Source organism: Microtus pennsylvanicus, chromosome 10 (assembly GCF_037038515.1).
Source record: "Microtus pennsylvanicus isolate mMicPen1 chromosome 10, mMicPen1.hap1, whole genome shotgun sequence".
Classification (NCBI taxonomy): Eukaryota; Metazoa; Chordata; class Mammalia; order Rodentia; family Cricetidae; genus Microtus; species Microtus pennsylvanicus.
Window position 1 is genome coordinate 111511635 of NC_134588.1, and position 27159 is coordinate 111538793.

A 27159-nucleotide genomic window follows, 5' to 3' on the forward strand; every position below is an offset into this window, starting at 1 on the left:
TAGAGAAAAATATGTACATTTTATTTGAGCACAACACAGAGCATAAAGCTTGAGGGTGTGACGGCAAGAAACACAGACAGACAGAACGATGCACCTGACTTTCAGGGGAGAAGAGGAAGCCAAGGCAGGTGACCTGGCAGACATGAAAACAGTTCCCCGAATTCTTCCTTAGTGGTGTGTGAGGTGTGTGGCTGGGAGAGAAGAGCTCACAGTCCATGGTCTTGGCTTTCTCTCCTCCACCGTGGAGGATGGGCACTGCCGTGCTTCAGAGGCAGGGAGAACTCTGAAGCGTTCTGAGTCTCTGCGCAGTGGGAAGCTAGTCCTGGAGGGAAGGCCTAGAGTGGTGAGTGCCCCCAGGCCTTTGGGAGCAGCCTGGCATTCATGCGAAGAGGCAGGTACTATGGTAATGAGCCCAGTCTGGCTGCTGGCCAGAGGGCAGGAGTGAGGATGCAGAGCAGGGAGTCGGAGTCAGACTCCTTATGGCTTTGCTTGGAGGAAGTGGCACAGCCTGGCCAGCCCATAAGCTTTTCACAACAAACAACACAGACCCAGATGAGAGCTATCTAGGGACACTGCACAGAGCCACTGCACGAAGGATGAGGGGACGTGGGATGGGAAGGCTGGGAGACCTGGAGGTTGGGATGCCACCGTCCTGCCCCTGGTCTCAGGGAATGTCCATGCCTTGGGGGATCCTCTGTGACTTCTCTGAGAGTCTGCCCCAGGCAGCATCAGGCTACTGTTTCAAACCAGTCGCTGCTCCCTCCATCCTGGCTCCACTGCTCTCCGTCCTCCTCCGGGCAGATGCCAGCTTAGAAAAGCAGGAGAGAGTCAGACGAGTCTCCTGAAAAGGGGAGCACTCTGGGTAAGGGGGAGCCCCTCCTTTAATCCTTCTAGACCTCAGTTGCCCTGTTCCCCAGCTTGGCCTGCCAGCCCCAGACCTTACCTGAAAACCTCATGGTCTCCTGGGATCACATGATGAGACACACCCCCGTTTGCCCCGCCCGGCAGTGGGAGTTGCCACCCGCTTTCACCGGTACCATGACCTCCGACTTGAAGTTCCTAGAAAGGAGACACAGTAGAGTCCTTGAATTATCTGAGGCAAGAAGAAAGACAGTTGGTGTTCTTCACACCCAAGACATCTGCCTTGTCACCCTTCTCTGAAGTTCTGGCAGCACAGGCCCTACTATGAAGACCTCCACGGCTCCCTTCTTCCTTCCTGCCCCAAAGAGAGAAGCGCTGGCTGCTCAGAGCATCTAACACTAGCACTTCCCACTTGCACATCTGCCTTTTCCTTTGTTCAGTACTTGGGATTAAATGCAAGTCCTCTACTATAGGGCCGAAGCCTAGCCTGTCTCGCCGCTAGCCTACAACAATACCTCTGTGACGTGTTTTATAGATGAGCAAACTTCAAGCCAGAGGTGAGACCTAACTGGTGTCTCTGGCTGGTGGCAGAAGCTGCCCTTGCCTGGGCCCGGAGTTCCTTCCACCCTGTAAATTCTGTTAGCTGGCCTGACTTTTGTGTTCACTTTCTTCAGCAAATTGTTCCTGCCCCTCCTGAGCAGATGAGCAGGGGGAGGTGTCTGTGAGATTACGTACTGTTTTTTGTTGGCCTTTCTGAAGAGGGTGGGCTCGGAGCAGTAGGAGGACTTCCCCTTGTTCCCGATATTTAGACAGCTGGAGCAGCAGCCGCAGGGCCCGGTGGCTAGGGGGCCCTGCTGCATGGGCACCAGGCTACTGCTGATGCGCAGGGAGCCATTGACCAGACAGTTGAGTGAGCGGCCACCAGGAGCTGAAGGCCGGGAGCTGTGCGGGCAGGGCAGTCGGGTCAGTGCAGGAAGGGGTGTGCTTGGGTCCAGGATGGGGGCCTCTGTGATGGCACTGTCATGGGAGCTTGTTCTGGAGACTTCAGGAGCTGGGGATACAGGCGGCCTGTTCTCCACCTCTGGGCGGACACTGGGGCCGTGCAGGTTCATGTGCAGTTTCCTCATGTGGTGCACCACTGCGGCCGCATTGAAGGCTTGCTGAGGAGGCAGGGAGTGTCTGGTTCTGCTCTTGCAGCAGCTTCTGGGTTCCAGCTGCTCCCCGGGGCCTCTGGAAACCAACCTGCCCACAACCCAGCTCACAGAGGGCACAGGGCACTGCTGTTGCCTGGGGAGGGATGCCCTAAGAAACCCGTCCACCTACCCCAGGTGGTCCAGCCTCCCGGGGACCCAGAAAACGCAGGGCACGCTCAGCCTCTGAGCACAGCTCACCCTCCACTTGCTCTTGGCAAAGTTCTTCTGAATCTGGAGGCTGACAGATGGGTAGATGTCCCGGTGCAGGGCCGTGTTCCCGTCAATCCTGGCATGTAGGAGGGGACTTGACTACCAGGTGGCCCTGACACTCAAGTCAGAAGTTGGACAGGGCTCTGAGCATGCAGGACCAGGTTCAACTGGTAGGATATCCCAGGAGGAGACTGATTGCAGCAGGAAAGGGCTCCTATATCTCCCTGGGCAGGCCTTAGGGGGCTTGTGCTTTGGCAAAACAAAAGACTTTGAGAACAGTGTTGACAAACTGTGGTCTTGGGGGCTGTGTGCTCATCACCTGCCATTTGCAAGTGAGGGCTCAGAGCTGTGAGCACTGGCGGGCATTCTGTGTGATCCTCAGCAGGGCTGAGTGGGTGCCATCGATCGCAAAACCTCAACTGTCGGTCACCTGTCCCTTTACATCACAGAGCGACCTGGCACTGCTCCTCTTGGCTCAGTCTGTGTGGGGATACCCTCTGCAAGACCACGTTAAGCAGGCTGTGCCTTGCTCTTCGGCTTCTTAGTCACCTGTCTCTAAGAGTTCCTCAGGCACCTGACATGTGCATGATACTGGTACAACCACCAGGGGACCAGAAATAAGTGAGAGAGATGGGGACATGGTTGCCAGGAGCCTCTGCTCTAGCTGTGTTGTGTCTCATGCCATGGGCCAGAGCTATGTAATTAAAAGGAGAAATGGAAGGTCTGCGTGGACTGAGAAGTCGGGGCTTCTGTGCAGGGATCTGGATCCCACAGGAGGCATGGAAGTCAAGAGTGTTGGGAGCTGTGAACCAGCAGATCCTTAATTTCTGGTAAACAACTTGTTTTTCTCTGCTCTGAGACAGCCTGCAGCTGCTCTGAGCACGAGACCCTCAGGAATTCCTGATGGCAGGAGAGTGGTTTCTGGTGGGTTTGGCTGGGGCGTGGCTATCGGTTAAGGATCCCTATATAAGCTGTCCCTGGACACACTAAAGGGGGCATTCCTGTTTCAAGGATGACCCGTGTCTCTGTCTGTGTGTATCCCCAGCCCCTTGCCCGGTTCACGAACTGTATGGTAGCACATGGAGTGCAGACGGTCATGGTGCACTACAAAGAGGAGGGGTATTTTCTGTGGTGATCAAAGGTGTGGTAAAGAACAAGCCTGGAGTGAGGGTGTGGGGAAGCAGGAAGAGAGGTCTAGCTCTGAAGCCTCTCTGGATCAGAGATGGTTGGCTAGAATCATGGACACTGGAGAAAGAAGCCTGGATAAGATCAGAGAATGCCTGGAGAGGCAAAGGACCTTGTCCTTGCTGTGGAAGGAGGTGGGACAAGTGTGAGGACTGGGAGTGATATGAAACGGCAGTGCCTCAAGAGTTACCTGTCTTATCAAGTCACATCACACGCACTACTATCCAGAATCAGGGATTGACCTAGGCATGCCCTCTACCAGAAACATGCTCCTTAGGATAGGTTGGCTTTGTGGTAGCTAGCAGTCAGCATTTTACCATGTGGGAGCTGACACCTAGCCTGAAGACTGAACCCTTGACCTTGGCCTCTGGAAGTGATTAGAGCAGGTCATTGGCCCCCACAGGTCAGTCTGCTGGCCCGTTGGGCCTGATGAACATGTGTGTGCTTCTTGGGTGCCTCAGCACTGGCCTTGATGTCTGGGAGATCTTGGGAGTTGTTGGGAAGCAGGAGAAAGGAGACAGAGCCCACCCCACGTCTCACTCACCAGGGGTGCCTTAGGGCCTTCTCGCAGGTGTACCGTTCATTTGGGTCCTTCTCCAGCAGATGGCAAATAAAGTCCTTGGCTAAGGGGAATCAGAGGCTCAGTTAAGGACCAGATTTCATGACTGATAGAAATTCACTTCCGGGCTGGTGGGTGGCAGTGAACGCATCTTTAGCTAATTTTGCAAAGAGGTGGTTTTAAGTCTTAAAGCAAGGAGAGGAAAAAATCCAAACCACCTAACGGCCCACCACAAGCCACCGAGAAGAGAGCTCCAGGCAGCCTCACCCACACACACAGGGGAACCTTGCCAGTCACGTCACGCCAATGTGCCTGCACACTGTGTACGTGCAATTGCCAGTAAACACGTGGGCTAACACGTGAGTGCTAGCTTTTCCATCTCCAACTACCACTTACCAGGCCCTACAAGCATGCATGCCCCATTTCTCACATACAGAATGCATGCTGCCTTCTCCATCAAATAGCATGCGTGCTCCCTTCTTACACACAACATGCATACCACCTTCTCTTCCAGCATGCGTGCCCTGCCCTCTCTCCTGCCCAGCATGCATGCCCTGCCCTCTCTCCTGCCCAGTATGCATGCCCTGTCCTCTCTCCTGCCCAGCATCCATGCCCTGCCCTCTCTCCTGCCCAGCATGCATGCCCTGCCCTCTCTCCTGCCCAGCATGTGTGCCCTGTCCTCTCTCCTGCCCAGCATGCATGCCCTGCCCTCTCTCCTGCCCAGTATGCATGCCCTGCCCTCTCTCCTGCCCAGCATGCATGCCCTGCCCTCTCTCCTGCCCAGTATGCATGCCCTGCCCTCTCTCCTGCCCAGCATGCATGCCCTGCCCTCTCTCCTGCCCAGCATCCATGCCCTGCCCTCTTTCCTGCCAAGCATGCATACCCTGCCCTCTCTCCTGCCCTGTCTTTTCTCCTGCCCAGCATGCATGCCGCCTTATTTCACACGAGGGTCTGTTTTGTCCTGTTACCTAACACCAGGTTGTGTCCCCTGCCTATAACACTTCTCTCTGCCGGACTTTCCACTCTTGGCCTCTCACCTAACCCACACCCCTCCTCACCCTCTCCCTAGGCACTGTGCCTTCTTCTGGGAAAGTAAGAGCAGGGGTCCTAGCTTCAAATGCTTCACCTTTGAACCAGTTAAAGACTTCTCTACTCTCTCTGGCAGCTTCTTCTGTATGAGTCCTGGGGACCGTCAACTCCATTAAGATATTTTTCTCTTGCAGCTTCTGCCTTCACACTCACCTGACTCAGAAATGTCATCCCAGAACGGAGACTCAAACTCATAGTAGCCTTCTTTGATCTTCTCAAAAAGTTTTGATTCCGTTTCTTCATAGAAAGGAGGATACCCACACAACCTGCAGGAAGACAGGAAGGGGGAGAGTCGGCTAGACATTCCCTCTTCCCTGGACCAACTTCTCTTTCTTCCAGCCTCCCACTGTACACATTTATAGTCAATGAGGCTCTCACACCAGCAGTGTGACTAAAGCTTCATCATTCAGAACGGGAAGGTCCCATAGAGCACAGGCAGAGCTGAGGCCAGAAGAGGAGTCTCTGGAAGGACCCTATGCAGGACATTTGCCCACTGAGCCCTTACGTCCTCTGGCTCTTGGGTGATCTCTACAGAGCACCCTTAGGTAGGATAGGGAACATTACAAGGATGTTTTGGTCTACTTTTTGAGACAAGGGTTTTATATAGCCCAAGTTAATTTCAAACTTCTATATAGCTAAGGATGACCTCGAACTTCCGCTTCTCCTGCCTCTATCTCCCGAGTACTAGGATTACATTTCTCACATACAGGATGCATAACCAGGTTTTATTTTCCACAAGGATGCTTTATTTTATATGCTTATCTGTGTCTGTGTGTCACACGTACACAGGTATGTGCAAAGGCCAGAAGAGGACATCAGATCCCCCTGGAGCTAGAGTTACTAGCCCGATGTGGGTTTTCTGGAAAAGCAGCAAGTGTTCTTAACTTCTGAGTTTACTCTCTCCAAGCCCCTTCTCGCCACTCAGTTTTATACTGTGCTGTGATTGAACTCAGGGCTTCCTGCATGTTAGGCAGGGCCTTTACCAACTGAGCTCCATCGCCAGGTCCCACCTAGCCTCGGGGACAACTCAGGCAGATGTTATTTGAATAAATGAGTTAGAGCATTATTTAACGGAATCCACACTAAGAGGCAAGGGTTATTCCCTAAGAACAAAGCTGGCTGCTATGGTGGGGGATGCTGGATTGGGAAGGCCAGGAAAGGGAGTGCCCGATCGTCTGTGGAGCAAAGGACGTGCCTGGGAAACTCGTTCACAATGTTGACTTTGCCTGGTGTCACTGCTGGGTGTGGGGAGAAGAGATGCTTCAGCCTGCCTTGTTTCTAAGCCGTGACCTCTCATTTTCTGCTGGTTCCACAGAGTGGCTGGAACTCAGCAGAGTCTCACAGAGGGTGGAACTATAGAGCCCGAATGAGGGTGGTCCGGGGGGCCGAAGAGTGAGTGCATGCTGGCTTCTGTTCATGGCTTAGAGTTTAGGGGACGTGTGTGTGTGTGTGTACATAAGTGAGCTTGTGTGTCTGTGTGTATATACACAGTGAGCTTGTGTGAGTACATGAGTGAACATGTGTGATTACATAAGGAAGAGTATGTCTGTACATAAGTGAGTGTGTGTACATAAATGAGCTTGTGTATGTACATGAGTGAATGTGTGTTAGGTACATAGTGAGCTTGTATGTGTACAAGAGTGAACATGTGTATGTACATAAGTGAGCATGTGTGTACATAAGTGAGTGTGTGTATACATAAGTAGGAGTATGTCTGTACATAAGTGAGCTTGTGTGTGTACATAAGTGAGCATGTGTGTGTACATAAGTGAGCGTGTGTGTGTACATAAGTGAGCTTGTGTGTACATAAGTGAGTGTGTGTATACATAAGTAGGAGTATGTGTGTACACAAGTGAGCGTGTGTGTGTACACAAGTGAGCTTGTGTGTACATAAGTGAGTGTGTGTACATAAATGAGCTTGTGTATGTACATGAGTGAACGTGTGTAGGTACATAGTGAGCTTGTATGTGTACAAGAGTGAACATGTGTATGTACATAAGTGAGCATATGTGTACATAAGTGAGTGTGTGTATACATAAGTAGGAGTATGTCTGTACATAAGTGAGCTTGTGTGTGTACACAAGTGAGCTTGTGTGTACATAAGTGAGTGTGTGTACATAAATGAGCTTGTGTATGTACATGAGTGAACGTGTGTAGGTACATAGTGAGCTTGTATGTGTACAAGAGTGAACATGTGTATGTACATAAGTGAGCATGTGTGTACATAAGTGAGTGTGTGTATACATAAGTAGGAGTATGTCTGTACATAAGTGAGCTTGTGTGTGTACATAAGTGAGCGTGTGTGTGTACATAAGTGAGCGTGTGTGTGTACACAAGTAAGCTTGTGTGTACATAAGTGAGTGTGTGTACATAAGTAGGAGTATGTGTGTACACAAGTGAGCGTGTGTGTGTACACAAGTGAGCTTGTGTGCCTGTGTTTACACATGCATACACAGATCCTGAGGGAAGAAGAGGTGAGCAGACCCTGAGACCGACCACGGACGGCAGCTTTTACTCACAGAATGTACGTGATGACACCGATGGACCAGCAGTCCACAGCCTTACTGTAGGGCTTCTGGGCCAGCACTTCTGGAGCTGTAGGAAATCAATGGTAGGTTCAGGGCTAGGGACAAGAGAGGAGGCCAGAGACAGGAGTAGAGGACAGGAAGAGGGATGGGAGTCGGGGATGGGAGAGTAAGGTAGGGAGCATCTGTGAGACTGAAAACTTTCCAAAGGCAGGGACTGTATCTCCCCATGCAGACTCTGAGAGGAGAGACTTGTTCCTCCATCAGTCCGGAGTCTCCATAAGCTGTGTATGACTCCTCATCAGCCTGGAGGGCTCCAGCCTTGTTGCTCCCATCAGACTAAGAACTCTCTGAGAGGGTCTGTCTATGCTCACATGGGGGACCTTCTGACAGCAACACCTGTCTCTGCTCACATGGGAGACCCTCTGACAGCAACACCTGTTCGTGCTCACATGGGGGACTCTCTGACAGCAACACCTGTTCGTGCTCACATGGGGGACCCTCTGACAGCAACACCTGTTCATGCTCACATGGGGGACCCCCTGACAGCAACACCTGTTCATGCTCACATGGGGGACCCTCTGACAGCAACACCTGTCTCTGCTCACATTGGGGGACCCTCTGACAGCAACACCTGTTCATGCTCACATGGGGGACCCTCTGACAGCAACACCTGTCTCTGCTCACATTGGGGGACCCTCTGAAAGCAACACCTGTTGGTGCTCACATGGGGGACCCTCTGAAAGCAACACCTGTTGGTGCTCACATGGGGGACCCTCTGACAGCAACACCTGTTCATGCTCACATGGGGGACCTTCTGAGAGCAACACCTGTCTCTGCTCACATGGGGGGACCCTCAGGATAAGGGTCACCCGAAAGACCCTCGGGATAAGGACCTGTCTCTGTCTTTGGAGCAGGGATCTGCAGGGTGGTGTGGTCTCTCCTCCACTGCAACAGGAGTCCTGTGAAGCAGAGGCTCCGTTTTCTGGTCACCTCTGGAAGCTCCAAGAAAGTGGCAGAAACTTGCTCACTTATCTCTGGGCACCTGCCTAGGGCAGGAACTTGAAGGCTCAGTAAGGCCATTGACCATGCCTCCCTCAGATTGGGAGAGCCAGGCAGACAGAGCTGCCTTCTGAGGGCACCCCAGTATTGAGTTTAGTATCCATAGACTCCCACACCTTTAGGTGAATGACTAACTAACTCCCTATGGGGGAGAGCAAGTTCTTTCTGGGAGTCTGGGCTCCAATTTTCCCAAGTCCATCAGGTGGTTGCTGCCTAAATAGAGAATATTCTCTTTCTCCTCCTCCTCTCAGGTCCAAGGACTGCGATCATCGAGTGCCCGGTTGTTTCTTCTCTTTTCAGGAGTTCTGGGGGCTGGAAGGACACAATGTCCAGCTTCTGCCACTCCTGTCTGTTTCCCAGAGTTACATGAGGTGCCCATACCCCTTGGGTCCAAACTCATCATCATGTGGATACAGACTCCTAGCAGTTGGGTCGTCTAGTGTAGGGGGAAAAGGAGGGAGTGCTCCACCCCTTAGCTCTCCGCCAATCTCAGGTTGTGATGGTGGCAGCGTATGCCCGGAGGTACTATTGGAAGGGCTCAGGGCAGGTTCTGCAGAGAGCAGGATTAGAGAGGCAAATGGACTGGTCAAGGGCTCAGTAGACAGTCCCCGGGGATGAACCAGTACATATAGTCATTTTTCTCTGTGAGTTATATCACAGTTGTGCTGGTTGACTTAACACAAGTTAGAGTTACTTAGGGAGAGGATACATCAGCTGAGGAGCTGCCTCCAGCAGATTGGCCTGTGGGTAGGGTGTGTGGGGCACTCTTTTGATTTAGGGTTGATGTGAGATGAGGAGCCCAATCCATTATGGTTGCTGCTGCCAACCACTGGGCAAGTGGTCCTGTGTGGTATAAAAAGCAGGCTGGGCAAGCACTCTTCCATGGCCTCTGCTTCAGTTCCTGCCTCCAGGTTCCTGCCTTGAGCACCTGCCCTGACTTCTCTGGATGGGCCGTGTCAGGATGTGTAAGCCAAATGAAACTTCTCCTGTCTTAGGTTTGTTTCTGTCAGTGTTTTATCATAGCTGTGGAGAAGGATAGAAATTGGTGCCAGAAAAAGTGGGGGTGTTACTGTGACAGAACTGATCGTAGGGTAGATTGTGGAGGGCTTCAGGGCATTGGGCTCGAAAAGACCATCGGATGCTCAGAGATTAGTTAGCTATTATGGGACCTTAAAAGAGAACTGTCAAGAGGTGTACAAACGATGGAGGCCTGACTTGTGAAATTTCAGGGAAGTAAATACTACCAGGGCTGTGTGTGAGATATTTTGAATTAAGAATCCATGGCATGAGGTCAACTGGAGCTGAAAAATTAGCTGAGATTAGCAAGAGACTAGCACTATTGAGCCTAAATTTCCTGGGAACTGTTTCTTCAGGGTCAGCACCCAGAAGCGGTAGTCTGGGTACATCTGACTGCACATCGAGCTGGTGGCAGAACTTGGCAGATAATGTAGAAGAGTCTGCCACACATTACTGGTTTTGAAAGCATGAATGGATCATGGAGAGCAGCTCAGGACTGGCACTGCATGTTGGTGTTGGAGGCCAGGAAAGACTGAAGGTGCAGCTTCATTGCAGTAGAGACCTCAGGATAACACAGATTCCAGGAGTGTGGCATGGCCACCAAGGATGGTAACAGCTATGGAGTACAGTTGGCTTGAGTCTACGGGACAAACTGTTTGTGATGTGCATAGCAGAGCCAGGGAAATGAGCTGTCCAAGCCCATTGGAGCTAAGAAAGCAATGAATCCCAAATGTCAACACTGATCTATTTACTTTGTTAGATTCTGGTTTTGCTTTGCTTTAATTGAAACTGTATTCTGATTCTCTCTTGGAGTAAGAAAGTATTCAACTTGTTTTGTATTTTACAGGAAGCTCAGTTAAGAGACTGGAAATTTTTTAAGATGTTGAACTTTTAAAGTGTTGGAAATTTTAAAGGCTGTGTTTAATGTATTCTTAACATGTTATCTTGGGAACAAACAAGAAAGTAAAGGTTACAGTTTAACAGTTCCATAGCTGTGTTTCAAACTGACACGGTATCAATGGTGCTGGGGAGTTTATGTCAACTTGACACAAGCTAGAGCCTCAGTAAAGGAATTGTTGCCATCAGATTGCCTGTGAGCAAGTCTATGGTATATTTTTCATACTTAATAATTGATTTGGGAGGACCCAGCCCTCCGTGGGCGGTGTCATCTCTGAGCAAGTGATCTGGGCTGTAGAGGAAAGGGAGATGAGCAAGCCATGGGGAGCAAGCCAGTAAGCAGCATTCCTCCATAGCCTCTGCTTCACTTCCTGTTTCCTATTTCCTTCCTGGGTTCCCACTTTGACTTTACCTACACGCTATAAGATATAAGACGAAATAACCCCTGTCCTCTTCTGGTCCTGATGTTTACCACACACAGCCACAAAAAGCAAACTAAAACACTCATGGTTGAACAAATACACGGCCAGCTTCTGCAGCTCCTGGACTCACCCACATAGCCTGGGGTCCCACAGGCTGTGGACATGACTCCATTCTGCTCCATCTTAGATAGACCGAAGTCAGTGATCATGATCTTGGAGTTCTCCTCAGGGGTGAGGTACAGCAGGTTCTCAGGCTACAGAAGATACACAGCATATGAAGGAACCATCTGAACCGTGTTCCGGTCCTTCTTGATATGGGGTTTCCTGGGATGCTAAGCCCTGGGCTCCCAATTCAAAAGCCACAACCCCTTTGCCTATTCTTTTCCGCTTTCCTCCTATCTGCACCTTTTCTCAGGATCCAAAATCTCTGTATCTTGCTTATGGTCCTGGCCTTGCTCATCTCTCCCCACTCCCAATTACTCTAAACTGCATTTTGCAGGACCAAACCCTTGGCTAATTGTCTGTTATCTCCCAAAGCCTATTGTGGTGCCTGTTTAGACCCTTAGTGAGTGTTTGTTATGCTTGAATTTGACTGGCTGTGAGGTATTTTGACATCTTAATGGGGAGAGCATTCAAAAGGCTCTTAAAAAGTCTAAGGCATAGCTGAACAATGATCATCTATGATCAGCATAAGGAATCTTAGAGCAGAAGCAGCCTTTTGAGTCCAACCAGGCCAACATTCCCTGAGAGTTCTACTTCCCAGTCTGATGCAGCACCATGAGGCTCACTCGGCTTTCCTGACATGCGTTTCCCACCCAGCACTCCTGCCCTGTCACCTTGAGGTCTCTGTGGACGATGCCATTCTCATGGAGGTATTTCACTGCAGACAAGACCTGCTGGATGACCAGGCTGGCATCTTTCTCTGTGTAGACACCACGCTCCAGGATACGGTCAAAAAGCTCACCCCCAGAAACACTGTAGATGCAAGAATCTGATTCTGTATCAAGTCAAATGGCAAGCACTTCTCTGTAGCCATGGGCTGTAAGCACGGGCAGACACCCTGAATTGAGATTTGAGGGTGCAGGAAGGCACTCTTCTGCCTCAGAATATTCCCTCTAGGTGTTTAGGATGATCACGAGGGACCATTTCTTTGGTTCAAGCGTCGGTTGTTCTCTTTCTGGAAGCTTTAGTATAATTCAAATGGCCTTGGTTAGAGTACCTGGAAAAGCTAGGGATTCCTTTTTATGGATACCAACGGTCTTTGCTTTCTTGGGACACAAGAAACCATTATAACACAGAGAGGTGATTCAAAATTGGACAAAGTGTGAAAATGAGATTAATTATGCATACCTTTGTAACAAAACTTCCTTCCCCTTTAGGGAAACTGGGCAACCTATGGCTGCAGTTTCAGATAGGGACAAAGGAGTATTTCGAAACTTGAATGGTATAGGAAATGAAGATTTTGGAGCTTAAAAATCAAGCCTGACCCTCCACTATCTTTGATATCATCTATACTATGTTTCTAGAAGTTTCTGACCAGCACTCAAATGTGAGGGCCAGAGAAGTCACTGTCTCCAGGGAAAGACTGTGTTTCCTTGAGTATATTCTTAATATTTCTAGATATCATGTTGAAACCCGACCCTTTGTAGTTCCAACAGCTCCACCCCTGCCACCTCACAAAACAGGTGCAACTCTTCTGTGCGGTGGTGACAGACACAGACCATTCTGCGGTTGTACAGAAGAATATACCACATAGCCTGCATGGGATGTAAGTAGGTCTCTCCCGAGAGATTTGTTCTTTATACTGAACTGAAATCATCCACCTAAGGTTTCTGCTCCTTACAATCACGTTATCCTAGAGTGATGTTGGTATGTTTACTACTGAGTCCATAGACATAGACTCATTAAGGTGGTGCCAGAGGAGGGTTCTGGTGGCTTACATCATGCCTGGCATTTGCCTTTTCAGCGGCCAAGTGGTTGGGAAGTCCGAGAAGATTTGCGGGTAGCAGAGAGCATGCACAGCTATTGTCTACTCCTAGGAAATTTCCCAACTGCAAGCCTGTGCTGGTATGAACCAGCTCGATCAGCCCAGGGCAGCTTCAGCACAGCACTAGAAGCACACTGACCCAGAAGGACAGCAGTTCAGAGCCCTTGGAGCTTTCTTAACTTTATCCCCTGACCCTCCTCCCCAAGGGCTCTTTAGGGACGAGGGTCACCTTCACTTACAGCTGCATGACCAGGTAGTAGTGGGTGGTGCTCTCGTAGATGTCCTCCAGGGTCACGATGTTCTCGTGCTTGATCCTGGAAAAGATTAGAATCCTGTGATGGGGATGTGGTTCAGGTGGTCCAGACAAAGACGGCAGAATTATACACAAGTTTTTATAAGATGGTTTGGATGGATGTGTAAGAGGTCTGAGAAGCCTTCCTGACGAGGCCAGCACAAAGCAGCTGCGGATGAAAGACGTCTCTGTCTGTGGGCAGCACCATCCCAGGGGCTGGGGGTCCAGGCTGACTGAAACAGAGGAAGTGAGCTGAGCACCAGCAATCCTCTCTCGGCTTCCTGCCTGTGAGTGTGATGCGCAGGGCCGCCTGGTGTTCCTGCCTCTTCTTTTCCATAATGGACTGGATCCTTCAAACTGTGAGTCAAACAAACCCTTCCTTCTTTACATTTTAGACTGAAAAGTACATCTCTGTCATTTAGTTATACCAGGATTAAAGAGGAAAATGCAGTTGGCTCAGTGATTAAGGTGCTTGCTGCAGAAGTCTGCTGACGTGAGTCCAACCCCTGGGACCAATCTGAGGTTCCTCAAACCTCTACTGCCCACCACGGCATGTGTGCTCACACATCACGTACACATGCACAAATAACAGTAAAAATAATAAAAATAATCGATTAAAAACACATTGTAAAAAAATTTAAAAATCTTTTTAAAAAATGAAAATGCACAAAATGCATAGTATAGTGCTTGGTGCTTGGGAAAGACATAGCCAGTGTTAGACATCTAATTTAAGGTATCTTTATACCCCAGAGTTGGTACTATGGTCCCTAGAAGGACTCCGCCTCCCTGGCAATGCTCATATTAACTTCCTTATGATTCATGCATTGAACTTATGTGTACTGAATATCATGGCTGTTACACAGTGCAGTAAGAAAGATCACCAGAGTGCGCCTCCCCCCACCCTCCAGCCCAGGCTTTCCCCTGCAGAGAGAGAAGTGGATATCTCCAGTACATATGTTCCAACGGATTTCTTCTTGCTTCCTGGAAGTTTATGCTTTTTGTTCTTTATTCCAAGCAATAGTTTCACTTTCCACTCAGTGGGCACTTGGCTTAGCTTCAGGGTCATTTTAAATGCTCTGCTCTGCGGCACTCTCGCTGGCTAACCCCTAACTCTCTCCTCACAATCCTGCCTCTCCTGCCTTCTACCCTGTGTAAACTGATGCGAAGGGTTTTATAACGGCTCTCCCATCCTCAGGGCTGGTTTCCTTACCCCGCCTTCCCGCACGTCGAAGAGGGATGATTATTCATCTGATTCTGCCTCCTTGTTTGAAATCCATCCATCAGTCCTCTTTGTTCATGCGATAAAGCCAGCATCCTTGATCCTCTGCAAACCTTGTTCCCGGTCCACACTCCATTCACATTGCCTGTCCTTGATGCTACCCACGCAGAGTGTGGGAGTTCTAGTCCATCCTCTGTCCTCACCCTTCCGTGATTCTGCACAAATTCTTGCAAAGCTCCGGACTTTCCTTTCTGTGCTGCCTCCTTGCCCACAAAATTCCACTCTCTCATCAAAGTCTTTCTTCTTGGAAAATGTACCGAATCACTCACATTCATGGGGCATGTGGGCCAGCAAAGAAACGAACCTGTCGTCTCCGTACTATACTCTCTGCTGGATTACAGCCGGTCAGGTGGGAGACAAGGTCATTATGGGTGCTTCTCCCCAGCTGGGCATTGTGGGCTCCTGGGAAATACCTGTCTCATCCAATGGTTCTGCTCGTGTGTCAGTACATCTGCCATGGCTTTCAGCATGTCACAGGCGTCCCACAGGCTCACGGTAAGAGTCTCACTGTCACCGCGTTCAGCATGCCACAGGCATCCCACAGGCTCACTGTAAGAGCCTCATGGTGATACGTCAGTACAGCCTCAGGCAGGGCAGTTTCAGGATGCCTGTGGGTTCTCTCTGGATCAAACCAAGGCTAATTCTCAAGTCCCACTGCCTCTGCAGTCATCGATTCTTCCTGCTGTCAGCCATCAATCAGGCTGTCGGTTCTCTGAGCTACTCACTCTCTGGCCTATATGTATGAGCGAGTCCATTTGCTGGGCAAACAATTCCTCTGGCCCAGCTGCCTGTCTAACTTGACAACGATACAGAAGGCCCGAGGCCCACAGGTGTGGCAACCCCGAGGGAAGGGCAGTCAGAATCCCACAGCTGCCTCCCCGTCCCCGCTGCCGGTCCTGGCGACTACTCACCTTTTCAACACAGCAATCTCGTTCTCTAGGCTACTGTCCCTGAAGGCCGGTGACTTCTTGATGCACTTCAGGGCAAAAAGTTTCCCGGTCACTCTCTGCTTCACCAGGAACACCTCTGAGAAGGCTCCTCTGTGGGGAAGAGGCCAAGACAGAGAATGTGGCCCTGGCTGACAGAGAGCATGCCCGAAGCCAAGGGGAAGGATGAAGAGGAACGTTTGGGTGACAAGTTTCCTTTGTCACCCTGAACTCAGATGAGCCGCATGCCCGTGACCTATCGTCTGACATGCAAGTGTGCTCTTCGCTTTGTAGATGGCATGGGATAGATGAGGGGACTTAGGCAGCTGCTTTCCCCTGTGCCCTCCCCACAGACTGCTTCAGCTGTGGACATTTCTCCCTATGACAAACCCCACGGAGGCTTGGCAAAGCCGATTCACTTCCTAGGAGTCTCTACAGATGCTGGGGCATGATGGTTGGAACCCAGTAGGATTTGACAGGCTTCAGGAGTGAAGGGCCCCCGAGATCAGCCATCAGAACCTCAGGTAACAGGTAAGCTAGGGGCGGAACCTGGGACTTGATGGCTCATGTTAGAATCTTAGCTTTTGCGGTGCGTGCTGTGCCAATCATTGCTGTGCTGTCCTGTTGGGGAATGAGGGCAGGAGAAACCTGGACGTGTCCAGGACAGACCCATTTCTTCTCCTGCTGTGTTTGACTTTCTGATGGCTGAATCTGCAGGCATGGGGCTGGAGGACACAGGGATGACAAGCAGAGACACACTAACAGTTGGATCTACATGGAAGGGCTTATTTGAATCAATTCCATCTTTTCCTTATGTCTAAACTCCCTTGAAAGCCAGATCCATAGCTCTGAAACAGCTCCTGCGTCCCTCTAGGTTTGCACGGGGCTGCGGTGAGGGGCCTCTCTGATCACCAGGAGGAAGGACATATCTGCCTCTGGGACGTCTCCTAGGAGACAGAGTCACATCAGCTCTCGTCAAGCTGGGCTTCTTGCTCTTCACTTCTTGAGTTTATGGCTGGTTAGCAAATCATTTTGATTCACGTGTGAGCCTTGTCTCTCTTCTGCCAGCCGCCACTTTCCAGCCACCCCTCATGTTGGCAGGGTCCTTGAAGGAAGGTCAGGGCTCTGACAAGCAGCACGGCCTCTGTGTCCCCCTGTGCATACACAGTCGGGTACCTCCCTGTGTAAGGACAGCCTGAATCTCTTCCCAGTGGTGCCTGGTGCCTGTCTGTCTACAGAAAGAATGGGCATCCCTCACTGTCTGAGGTCATGGTCTCCTGGCCAGGGCAGGGTGAAGCGACGCTTAGACAGCGCTGGCTAGGAAGCTTGCTAGAGGGAGAAGCCTGCTGACTCCGTGCTTGCCTGGGCCCAATTATCCCTGTCTCATTAGCTGGCCAGCTGGGGTTCTGAAGAGGCGAACACTGGTGGCTGGAGCTGCTGGCTGGCCTGCATCAGAACCTGTGACCTCCTGGGGACAGGCAGGACTGAGTGGCTAGTCTCCTCCAGACAAGCAGCCTCATATGGAGTCAGCCAACCATGTGATTGCTGTCTAGGGGGCCTGCCCAGGCACCGTGGGCTCCAGCATTTGTAAAGCCCTGGAATAAGGAAAAGAGGAGGGGTAAAGGGGAAGTGATGGGCTGAGGAACCCACCTGCTTTCTGGGAGTCTGTTAGGAGCCTCTGGGGTGGCTTAGGAGAGAGAATCTGGGGAGGGGTTGGTGTCTCCTGAGGGCTCCGGGTCATTAAAGTAACAGGTACCTCTTCTGCCACTCTAACCCCGGTGCTATAACATTCTGTCCAAGTCTCTCGGTGCAAACTGGGAGTGAGTTCCAGGGTCTAACCTCCCCCAGCAGGCAGCCCAGCCCCGGGACTTACGATCCCAGCACTTCCATGAATATGAAGGTTTTCCTGATATTGGTGGTCTGTTTCTTCCAGGAACCACTGTCGTCGTCCTCCTCCTCCTCCTTTTGCCCCATCCCCTCCAGAGTTGAATCTGCTTGGGAAGCTTCGTGGGAGGCAGGAAACAAGACAAGGTCTGGTCAAAGCGTTTCTCAAATAAGACAGAACAGGTTGCAAGAGAATCTAAAACACCCAGATCATGACGTAATGGCCAGAAGGAGAGACTGGGAGCAGAACCTGGGAAATGGCAAAAATAAGAGCATTCTCCCCCTGGCCTTCTAAAATGCTAGCACAACTCCAGTGAATGGCGGCTCTGCATCTGTGCGCTAGACACAGGAGGGTGTAGACTGAGGGTAGAGACCCGACGTCAATCTGCGCGTTAGTGAAGGTGCACAGTGTTAGTGAAGCTGCACAGTGTTAGTGAAGGTGCACAGTGTTAGTGAACATGTACAGCGGTAGTGAAGGTGCACAGCGGTAGTGAAGGTGCACAGCGTTAGTGAAGGTGCACAGCGGTAGTGAAGGTGCACAGCGTTAGTGAAGGTGCACAGTGTTAGTGAAGGTGCACAGCGTTAGTGAAGGTGCACAGCGTTAGTGAAGGTGCACAGTGTTAGTGAAGGTGCACAGCGTTAGTGAAGGTGCACAGCGTTAGTGAAGGTGCACAGTGTTAGTGAAGGTGCACAGCGTTAGTGAAGGTGCACGCGTTAGTGAAGGTGCACAGCCGTAGTGAAGGTGCACAGTGTTAGTGAAGGTGCACGCGTTAGTGAGCATATACAGAGTTAGTGAAGGTGCACAGTGTTAGTGAACATGTACAGTGTTAGTGAAGGTGCACAGTGTTAGTGAACATGTACAGTGTTAGTGAAGGTGCACAGTGTTAGTGAACGTGTATAGCGGTAGTGAAGGTGCACAGCGGTAGTGAAGGTGCACAGCGTTAGTGAAGGTGCACAGCGTTAGTGAAGGTGCACAGCGTTAGTGAAGGTGCACAGCGTTAGTGAAGGTGCACAGCGTTAGTGAAGGTGCACAGCGGTAGTGAAGGTGCACAGCGGTAGTGAAGGTGCACAGCGGTAGTGAAGGTGCACAGCGCATAGACTGATATGGTGCACCTAGTCCTTGGGCATCTGGACTAAGCTTGGGAACTTACTGTTTATTCAGTCTCTGTAGTCATCCTGGCTCCTTCCCCCATCTTGCTCCTACCTGGTGCAGCTTCTGTGAAGGAGCCGTGTTTTTCCTCTGCTACCCCCACAGTCTGCTCATGGAGCTGGGTGGATTTTTGTTAGCATCTGAATGGAAGCGTGCCTCACTGTGCATCAGAGCTCTGGGGCTGCACACATGAATGCAGCACTGGTGATGTTTTAATAAGTAGATAGGTAATAGTGGACAAGCTGGACCACGGCGCTCCTTCCCGGGGCAGCCAGGTGATGCGTCAGTCAGTGACACCCATGATGATGGCTAAGTGACACGAGACTTGGGCAATGGGGACAAAAAAGGGGTCTTCAGGTAAGGACAGGGGAGGCATTGTAAGCAGCTGAGACCTGAAGCCGACAAAGGAGTCAAACAAGCAAAAACCTGCACAGAGCTGCTGTCCTACAGAAAAACAGGGCTTGGGGTTCCCAAGGCAGGGAAGCCAGGACAGTGGAGTGCACAGCTACTGAGTCAGTGATAAGAGGGTCACCACTTCAGCCAACACCCTCTACCCTTGAACCTGACAGAGAAGTAGGAAAATATGTCCGGTGGTTACTCCTTTTAGGCAGTGGCACTGATCCCACTTTAAAACAAAAACACATGCCTGTAAAAATCCCTGAGGCCATCTAAAGAAGGCTGTGGAGAGAGCGCAGCCAGTAAAGTGCTCATTTGAAAGTCAGAGGACGTGAGTTTGAGCTCTAGGAATAGTTGAACATAGTAACACATGTGTGCTGGAGGGGAGGGGAGGTGGAGACAGGTGGATCTCCTGGGCTTACTGCTGGGCCAGCCTGTTCTCCTCAGTGAGGTCACAAAAACACCACCACCACCACCACAACAACACAACAACACTAGCAGCAGCCGCAGCATCTGAGGCCTATCACACACGCACATTCATGTGTACTCACACATGCTTACATATGCACAACATGCTTTTGCTTCTGCAACTTTATGTTAGGTAAACAGCACTGGTTTGAATCCTAGGTTCGAATCCCCTCTCTCTATTAACGTCTTGGCCTGGGTGGGACAGGTGCCCTGAGGATGATGGATCATGTGCAGCCTGAGCTTGACGCCTTTGCATATCATAAACCCCAAACTTCTCAGGAGCCTTGGTGTGTGTGTGTGTGTGTGGGATGCCTGGATCCCACCAACTGTGCAGCCAGAAAAGGAAGGGGACAGTTGTAGCTGAGCTGTGCATGGCAGTATGTCAGGCTTATGGCTGGGCTAGCGAGTACCCAGGGATAGTGTCCTATTGGGTAACGCTCTTGGTGGGCGGTCTTGAGGAAGGCAGCAGCCAGGATAAAGGGGTGCATGTCTAAATGAGCAGGATAGACAAGGTTGGTTTGCACACCTCCCTTTGGGTTTCTCACCTCCACAGAACAGCGGGACTGGAGCTCGCTCTGGGTGAGGAGCTAAAGAAGAACCTGAGCCTGGGGACCTTGGCTGTGCACGCCGCTCCCCGTTCAGGACCCGTGGAGAATGGCTGCCTGCTCTGCAGGAAGCTCCCAGGCCTCATTAGCTGATCTGTGCTCAATGTTCCTTCCTTCCCATTGCTCCTAAATAGCCTTAAAAACATAGTATTCTTAGCCGAGGAGAAGCCGTAGAAAACATCTTTCCCGCCCACCCCTCCTCCCATACAACGAGTCCTAACAATTTAGCTTCATCATCTGTGTGAAACACTCAAGGAGCAGATCTGGACCCCACACCTTCTAAAGCTGGTCTCCCACAATCCATCATACCCCAGAGACCTCCTGGGGAGGAGGCCCAGGTAGGGTGGTCACAGGTAGGGGGAGAGGGGCTCAGCCACCCTGCCACTTTCTGCTCCGGGCTCTCCTGCCTCTTCTCCCCTGACTTCAGAGACACCCTGAGCTCTGATATTCTCTTTGCTTCCCAGGCTCTCTGCCTTACACAGTTTCTCATAACAACTTCCACTGGGTTTTAGAGCTTAGGAGCAGTTCCCACAGACTCCTCTGGAGCTTATGACCAACTTCACCTCTTTAGAGACTTCAAGGGGCATCCCCATGTTGGCATGTGTGCCTGGTTTATGCCCCTCACTCCTCAACAAAGTGAGATCTTGCGAGGATGCTATACCAAAGACTCCTATACCAAATACTCCTGGCAAAGAAAAATGACCGTGTTCATATAAAACCATCTCTGAATCACGAGGTAAACACCCTTTCATATAGTGAGCATTTATTAAGTACTTCCTGTATACATACTCGGCACTGAATACAAGTATTTCCGTGACACAGCCTGGCCCTGTAGGCACTTGCAATCTAGCTGGAAAGAATGGATGCAGGTCTGTATCTATGTAACTATAGGCAGTGTGCCCAAGAACACGCATTCCCAACATGCGGTTCCCATGACTGAGCCTGGTGCACACAGGAGGTCTAGCTAGCCTGAGCCCCTGTAAAATGGGCTGGTTTCAGGTAGGAGCTGGGCTTAACATGGTTATGAATGGTAGATGTGTATACTTTTGCCCTGCAGAGCGTGGCACTCCACTGCAGCCCTTGATATGAAGTCCTTTCTGAAGCACAGAGAGGGAGGCAAAATGGTGGCAAAAAGCCAGATTGCCCTGTATCTTGTCGCTGCCCTGGCATCAGAAGGATGTGATCTGAATCCAGTCCCGAGTCTCTGGGACACTATCTAAGTCACGTCAGTTCTTCTCTCCTGCAAGGTATCTGGTGTTTGGCCACCCTGTTTTAGGCAATCATCCTCTCTAGAAATAACCCCAAAGAGATGAAGGCTTGGTCTTGCTGCAGTCTTGGTCTTTCTTAGCCTCTTGGTGTCCTTTAAGTTTCTATCCAGGGAGGAGTCAGAGGGGACACTTCTTCCCAGAGGACATGCAGGACAACCTCAGTCATGGCATGTATGAGCCCTTCCCGTGCTTCTGGGACAGGCGCTCTAACCTGCTTTGGCAGCCATCCTGGCCGTTGATGAGATGTGGCTGAGAGATGCTGAGCACGAGCCCAGCAGGCAACAGGCCTGACCATGGTGTCCCATGGGGCTTGCTATCCTCTCCTTCCCAGTTCCACTGGGTCTGAGCTCCACCAAAGTCAGAAGGAACTCTGGAAGATGAGGTACGTCTGCAAGGTTCTCCCTACTGCTATCACTAAGCCCACATACTAGGCCACATCATGACCCATACTTTCTGACTCCTCACTCCCTCGTTCAATGTGGCTATTTAGGACCATTTATGGAGTCAGTGTTGCTCTGTTAGCATCCTGGAATTGTTGTACTGGAACCTGTTCCCCCCACCTCACGCACACAATGCAGGGATGTCATGGTGCATCTAAGCTCTCCTGCACACACCAGAAGGGCAGAGTCAGAGGCTCTTTAGTGTGCCGTCTCTGTGGTTCTGAATCCGTGGATAATGGCTCTCAGTTCTGCCCACAGAGGATCAACTGCTGTACTTCCAGCATGCCCGCCTGCAGCTTCTTGGCAAGGCGTTACCTTGCTAGCTCTCGCCGACCCTAAATGAATCAGGGCACTCCGAGATTTGTTTTTCTTTTTTGGTGCTGGGGATCAAGTCCTTCCAGAGCCTCCCCCACTAAGCAAGCTCTGTACCCTAGAACTCTACCCTCAGTTACCTAAGATTTCTTTGTTCTTCCCTCCTGGACTGATGGAAGCATGGCCTTGTGGGCCCGTGGGTGCTGGGAGGGAGTTTATCAGTTGGGTCATCTTTAGTGAGAAAGTGTGCCCGGCCTCCAAGCAGAGCCAGAGACAGAGCGGACTACTCCGGTCCAGAGGGTGAAAGCTGGAGGTTTTCCTGACCTAGTACTACCATTTCCAAAATTCTGACCTGCACCAGACTTTACTGTCCTCTGCAATACAGTGTCTGGGTTGAAAGCACACTGGATGGTGCTCCCTAAGAAAAGACAGCTTTGCTGTGCTGTGGCTGCCTCTAGAGCCTCCGTCCACACCAGCTCCCGGAAGGCTCTGAGGACAACTACAGACACTTACTGTGGACTCTGCTAGCTGTCCCCACATTTCCTTGATTATATGCCTTCTTAATGCCCATCAGCAACAGGGACCTGCGGATGCTCATGAGGAACCTTGGCTCACGCAGGTGGGGGCATCTCCAATACTCTTTTTACTTTATCTTTTTGTGGAATACATGAAATTCCCAGCATCCCATTGCCATCCATCACGGTCCTGCCCATTCTGGGGGTGTCACAAGCACATGGTGATGTCCGTAAAGCAGACACAAACAGTGTCTAGTCCATAGGTTACAGGACCCCAGAGCCCCGCTTCTGGGGAGGAACACCCAGACCCACTCTGCTTGTTCACAGCCTGTGACCACATGCCAATTTCTGCTCACAAAACAGCTGAAGAAGGTGTTCAGTTGGCCTGCAGTTTATTTCCATGGAAAACCCACATTTCCACATTCCAGCTCAACCAAATCATCTTATTGCTTGACAAGTTGGCTTAAGGTTAGCAGTGCACATCTCAGAGCAGAAGTAAGAGTCCTCTCTGTGGCTTGCCCTAGTGACAGCCAGAAGACTGTAGTAGCTGCTTAGCCTTAACCACACTGGTTTTCTCAGTTTCATCTGAAGAATGGAACTAGCTCTCTCCGGTCTATTACTCAGGATGTCTATGAGGTCAGAGGCATCGGAAGGCACGTGCATCCGCTCCAGCACACATGACATACCCAGTATGGTACATGAGCTGAATACCAAGCATGGGGGAAGAGCAGGGGCTGTAGGTGATGTTTTACCTACTGGTAAACATCCCGGTGGGGATGGGCAGGACAGGAGATGTGGAGCTACTGCCCCTGAGCCACCATTGCTCTCCCAGGCCTCCCTGAATGTGAGCACCCATCTCCCTGGGGTTCTGGAAGCCTAGGAGACAGACCACTTCCACACCGCACAGCCCCAAGTATGAACTCCGTATTCCACCTGGTCTTCAGCTGATAAACTAGACATCTACCTCAATCGGAGGGAAACAAGCCTGGGTATGTCTCTCCACACGCCATGTGCGGCTGTCCTTAAGAGTTAATGAGCATCGTTTGTGTGTCTTGTGCCACACATTGATGGCTATGATGCCTAACACGCACGTATTAGGTGCTTCTGCTGTGCAGGCCTGGGACTCGTTACAATTAAATATCACAACCAGGTACTTCGCTGGAGGTCTCAGAAAGGGACAGCAAGATTCATACAGAAGAAGTCAGAGGACAGACAGGCTGAACTCAGGAAGCTGCACTAAGACGCACGGAGTGACAAAGCTTCCCACTGGGGACACAGCTTTGATCTTCACAGACAGGCTGAGCAACCCTTCCCCCATGGCTACTTTCTGTCTGGCAGCTGCTTTGCCCCAGCCCCGTTGCCGTTGACCATGGCGGCCTGCCTGCAATTGTAGCGGCAGCCACTGTCTTTCCTCAGACGCCGCTGCTCCTCCTCTCATTCATGCTCCAGCTCATTCACTCCTGGGCTCTGGCATGCGGCGGCAGCTGGGTGCCTTCACTCGTCACTCACACGCACTCCGTGTGGCAGCTTATTTCTGGCTGTGTGTGTGTGTATGTGTGTGCGCGCGCGCGCGTGTGTGTGTTTGGGGGAGAAGAGCCCTCCTTTTAGAGAGACACATGTTCTTTTCTTTGTAGCCAGACTTGCTCCCAGGCCTTGTGGAAAAAAAGGGCAAGGACTGAGCCTCTGGACAGAGCAGTGCTAAGCATTTTGCAGACATGATCCCTCTTGTGGTTTCCCTGCCACTTTTCAAAGTGACACCGTTTTATAGCTGAGATACTGGTGGAGAACGGTGTTCCAGGAATGCCATGCCCTGAATCAAGCAGACGGTGTGTGACCGTGTCGGTCTGGGAGCCCGGTTCTAAGGTTTCTACCAGTCCAGTGTCCTTGTCAGTATACCACGGGACCTGTTGCCTCTTTTCTGGAGGTGGCTGCTGGGATGTCACTCATCTCCACCTTCTTCCTTATGATACTGTCGTGCTGCAAAGCACCTGACTTATTTCTGGGAGACACATGGCTTCAATGATCTGGGAAAGAATTATACCTAACATCCTGTAGTGTCCATTGGTGAAGCCAGGGCACCATGTCTATTCCTGAGCTGCTGCAGTCTCCAGCTTAAACCTTCACTTCCTCAGATCTCAGTCTTTCCCAAAGTTTTCCTCATCTTTCTAAACAGGACTACACACACACACACACACACACACACACAACACACCCCTCAGAGCAACACGAAATGGACTGGGGTTCAAATGCTACCAGCACATAAGGGATGCCAGAGGTAGCTGACTTTATAGCAGGGATCCTCTTATCCCCCTGAGAACCAGTGGCCCCATCTGTATGCTAAGAGGGGGACCATCTATCCCACCTCTGGACAAATTAAAAGCCCATTGCCATCTATGAAGTGCAGCGGTATCGGCTATTACTAAGCACTTTGTACTCCGGTCTGTTCAGATATGGGTCTCATCTTTGTCCCTGGTTTAGCTCAGGTGCATAGGAATGATGGCTCCATTCTGCCTGTGGTCTGTGGTCCGTGATCCGGAAAAGATTCTCTCCTTACCCGAGATGGAACCTGCTGGACCCTCTTCACCCGACTCAGAGATTTTTCTCATGATCAGTTCTTTGTCTCCAGAGCAGGAGGCCGGCCAGGCTCACACCGCAGCCGGTCCTGCAGCCACCTCCACTATGCTCAGGGTTAATGTTGTGCGTCAAACTTACGTGGAGAGAGGGTGGGTGGTGAATTCAGACCTACTCTGAGCACCCCACAGAGCCACGCTAGGGAAGTTTAAAGATTCCAGGAGCAGACGGGCCCCTGGGGAAGGTGAAGGAGCTGGGTTATGACTGACAGATTTAGCAGTTGAGCCGTGTCCTGCATCTTGATGCAGCAGCCTTGGCCCTGGGGTGGGAAGCCGAGTCCTGCAGGGACCCTGCTGCTGCAGGGCCCGAGGCCATCTTTTCCCTTGAGTAGGAAAAAGAATAGCCACAGGCTATGCACCCCAAGCAAGGATGCTGGTGTGGGCGGGGTGTGCCTTCTCTTTTGATAGATGGGGTAGGTCCCAGAGGTGAGGGAATGAAAGGGGAGCTGGGAGAGGGGTGCTAAGGAGCTGTCAGTCCTGATGCCCCCTATCCAACCCCACCAGCCAGGAGCTCACTGAACTGGGCACAAAGCTCCCCTATTCCTCTCCCTGCCAGTAAGTAGAGAAGGTTTCCCTGGGCCAGCCCTGGAGGAATGATCCGATGTCTCCCCAAGGAAGCCCCTACCAGGCCCCCATTCAGACTTCTCTTTCCGGATGCTATAACTTACCCTTGAGACCACAGGAGCCAGGAGAGATTGGCAGGGGCTGAAAGGAAGTGAGTCTTCAAGCCCACTCTCCCTCCCATGCCCCACGTTTCTTGTTAGACAAGATAACCTCCCCAAATCCCAGAGAAGAAAGAGATCATCTTACCCAGGGACTCAGAATGAGGGTGCTCCAGACGTGCTCTTGGCCAGCAAGCCTGCTCCTACAGGTCTGTGAGGATTAGCTGCCCGGTGCTTTAACAATAAACCCAGTTAAAGGGGAGGAATGCAGGGGTTTTCTTTCCCAGGACCGTAACCAGGCAGCCTTAAAGGGGAGTAAAAGTAGCTACAGTGGCTTGTATCTCTCCTTGCTTTCCTGGGCTCTGCTCTCCCTCCCTCCCAGGGAACTGTATCAGGAAAAAAAAAAAGAACCCTTTGATGCCCGAGTGGCTGTTTATACACTGTGCAATTGCGGTTTGTGGTACAGTCATGTTAAATTTTGTCTGCATTGATGTGTGTAAGAGCATAAAACAGAAATACGAGACCGAGGAGTGGGTCACCCCTGGAGTGTAAACAGAGAAGCAGAGAAGCTCTCTGGGACTGCCTGACTCAGTTTCCACTTTACACAGCAGTTGCTGGGTTGGTGGCCTAAAAGCCCCTCCCCCAGCCCTGCAATGGTGTCTGTGTTGACTGACAAGCAGTGATCATCATTTTGCCTGTTATTTTGTCTCTTAAGGAGCAGGGAGAGAAGCCTTGGGCTTAGCTAGTTCTATCCTGTTTTCTCCTCTAGACCTTCAACCCTCATTCTGTCCCCAGTCTTAACCTTTGAGACCTGGAGATGCTCTGTTCCCTCAGGCCCTTCTTCCTCGAACTCCTCTCAGCCCTGCCCCTTGACCAGTGGTTTTTTTTTTTTTTTACAGGTGCCTTAGGTCTCTGACTTCTGTATCTGACTTTCTCCTTCTCTGATCCCTCAAGCTACCTCCTCACGGGTCCTGTAACCACCTCTGTGAGGACCCTCACCTAAGTGTGGCCATGTTCTAGCTACCTTCAACCTCACTTTTCTCCTGGAGTTTCCCCAGGGAGGTTAATGGCTACTGTCTTCCCAAGGCTCTTCAGAAGTCCTTCTTGTCTGTGCTACCCAGAAATCCTCTTAGGCCCTAGATGCTTTCATATCTTTTAAATCATCCCTTCCATTCTGTGTCAGAGTGTGGCCTTGGAAAAATCAACATTTCCATGGGTTATATCAAAGGCATCATCCCTTGGTCCTTGGGTCTGACCTTGCTGTCTAGTGGCGGCCACTTTCGTTGGTTCTCGTGCATGCCTGTGGTGTTTGCTCTCACGGATGC

General features: G+C 51.0%; 1 protein-coding gene across 5 annotated transcripts; it reads right to left on the reverse strand.

Moving 5' to 3' along the window:
- On the reverse strand, nt 1-26188 carry Camk1g (calcium/calmodulin dependent protein kinase IG). Of its 5 annotated transcripts, XM_075989533.1 has the most exons (14): nt 25983-26046; nt 19948-20142; nt 17378-17507; nt 15490-15618; nt 13247-13321; nt 11857-11995; nt 11151-11274; nt 7617-7692; nt 5251-5363; nt 3994-4072; nt 2253-2340; nt 1597-2021; nt 944-1059; nt 1-841 (listed from the first exon to the last, which is right to left on the reverse strand). In XM_075989533.1, the coding sequence occupies exons 3-13, from the start codon at nt 17476-17478 to the stop codon at nt 969-971; spliced, it is 1440 nt and encodes a 479-aa protein (XP_075845648.1). In that variant the 5' UTR covers nt 17479-17507; nt 19948-20142; nt 25983-26046; the 3' UTR covers nt 1-841; nt 944-968. The 5 variants fall into 5 exon arrangements, with proteins under 5 accessions (XP_075845648.1, XP_075845647.1, XP_075845649.1 ...); XM_075989532.1 differs by lacking the exon at nt 19948-20142 and having other exon boundaries at nt 25983-26188; XM_075989534.1 differs by lacking the exon at nt 19948-20142 and having other exon boundaries at nt 1-808; nt 25983-26186.
- Nucleotides 26189-27159: the final 971 nt, after the last annotated feature.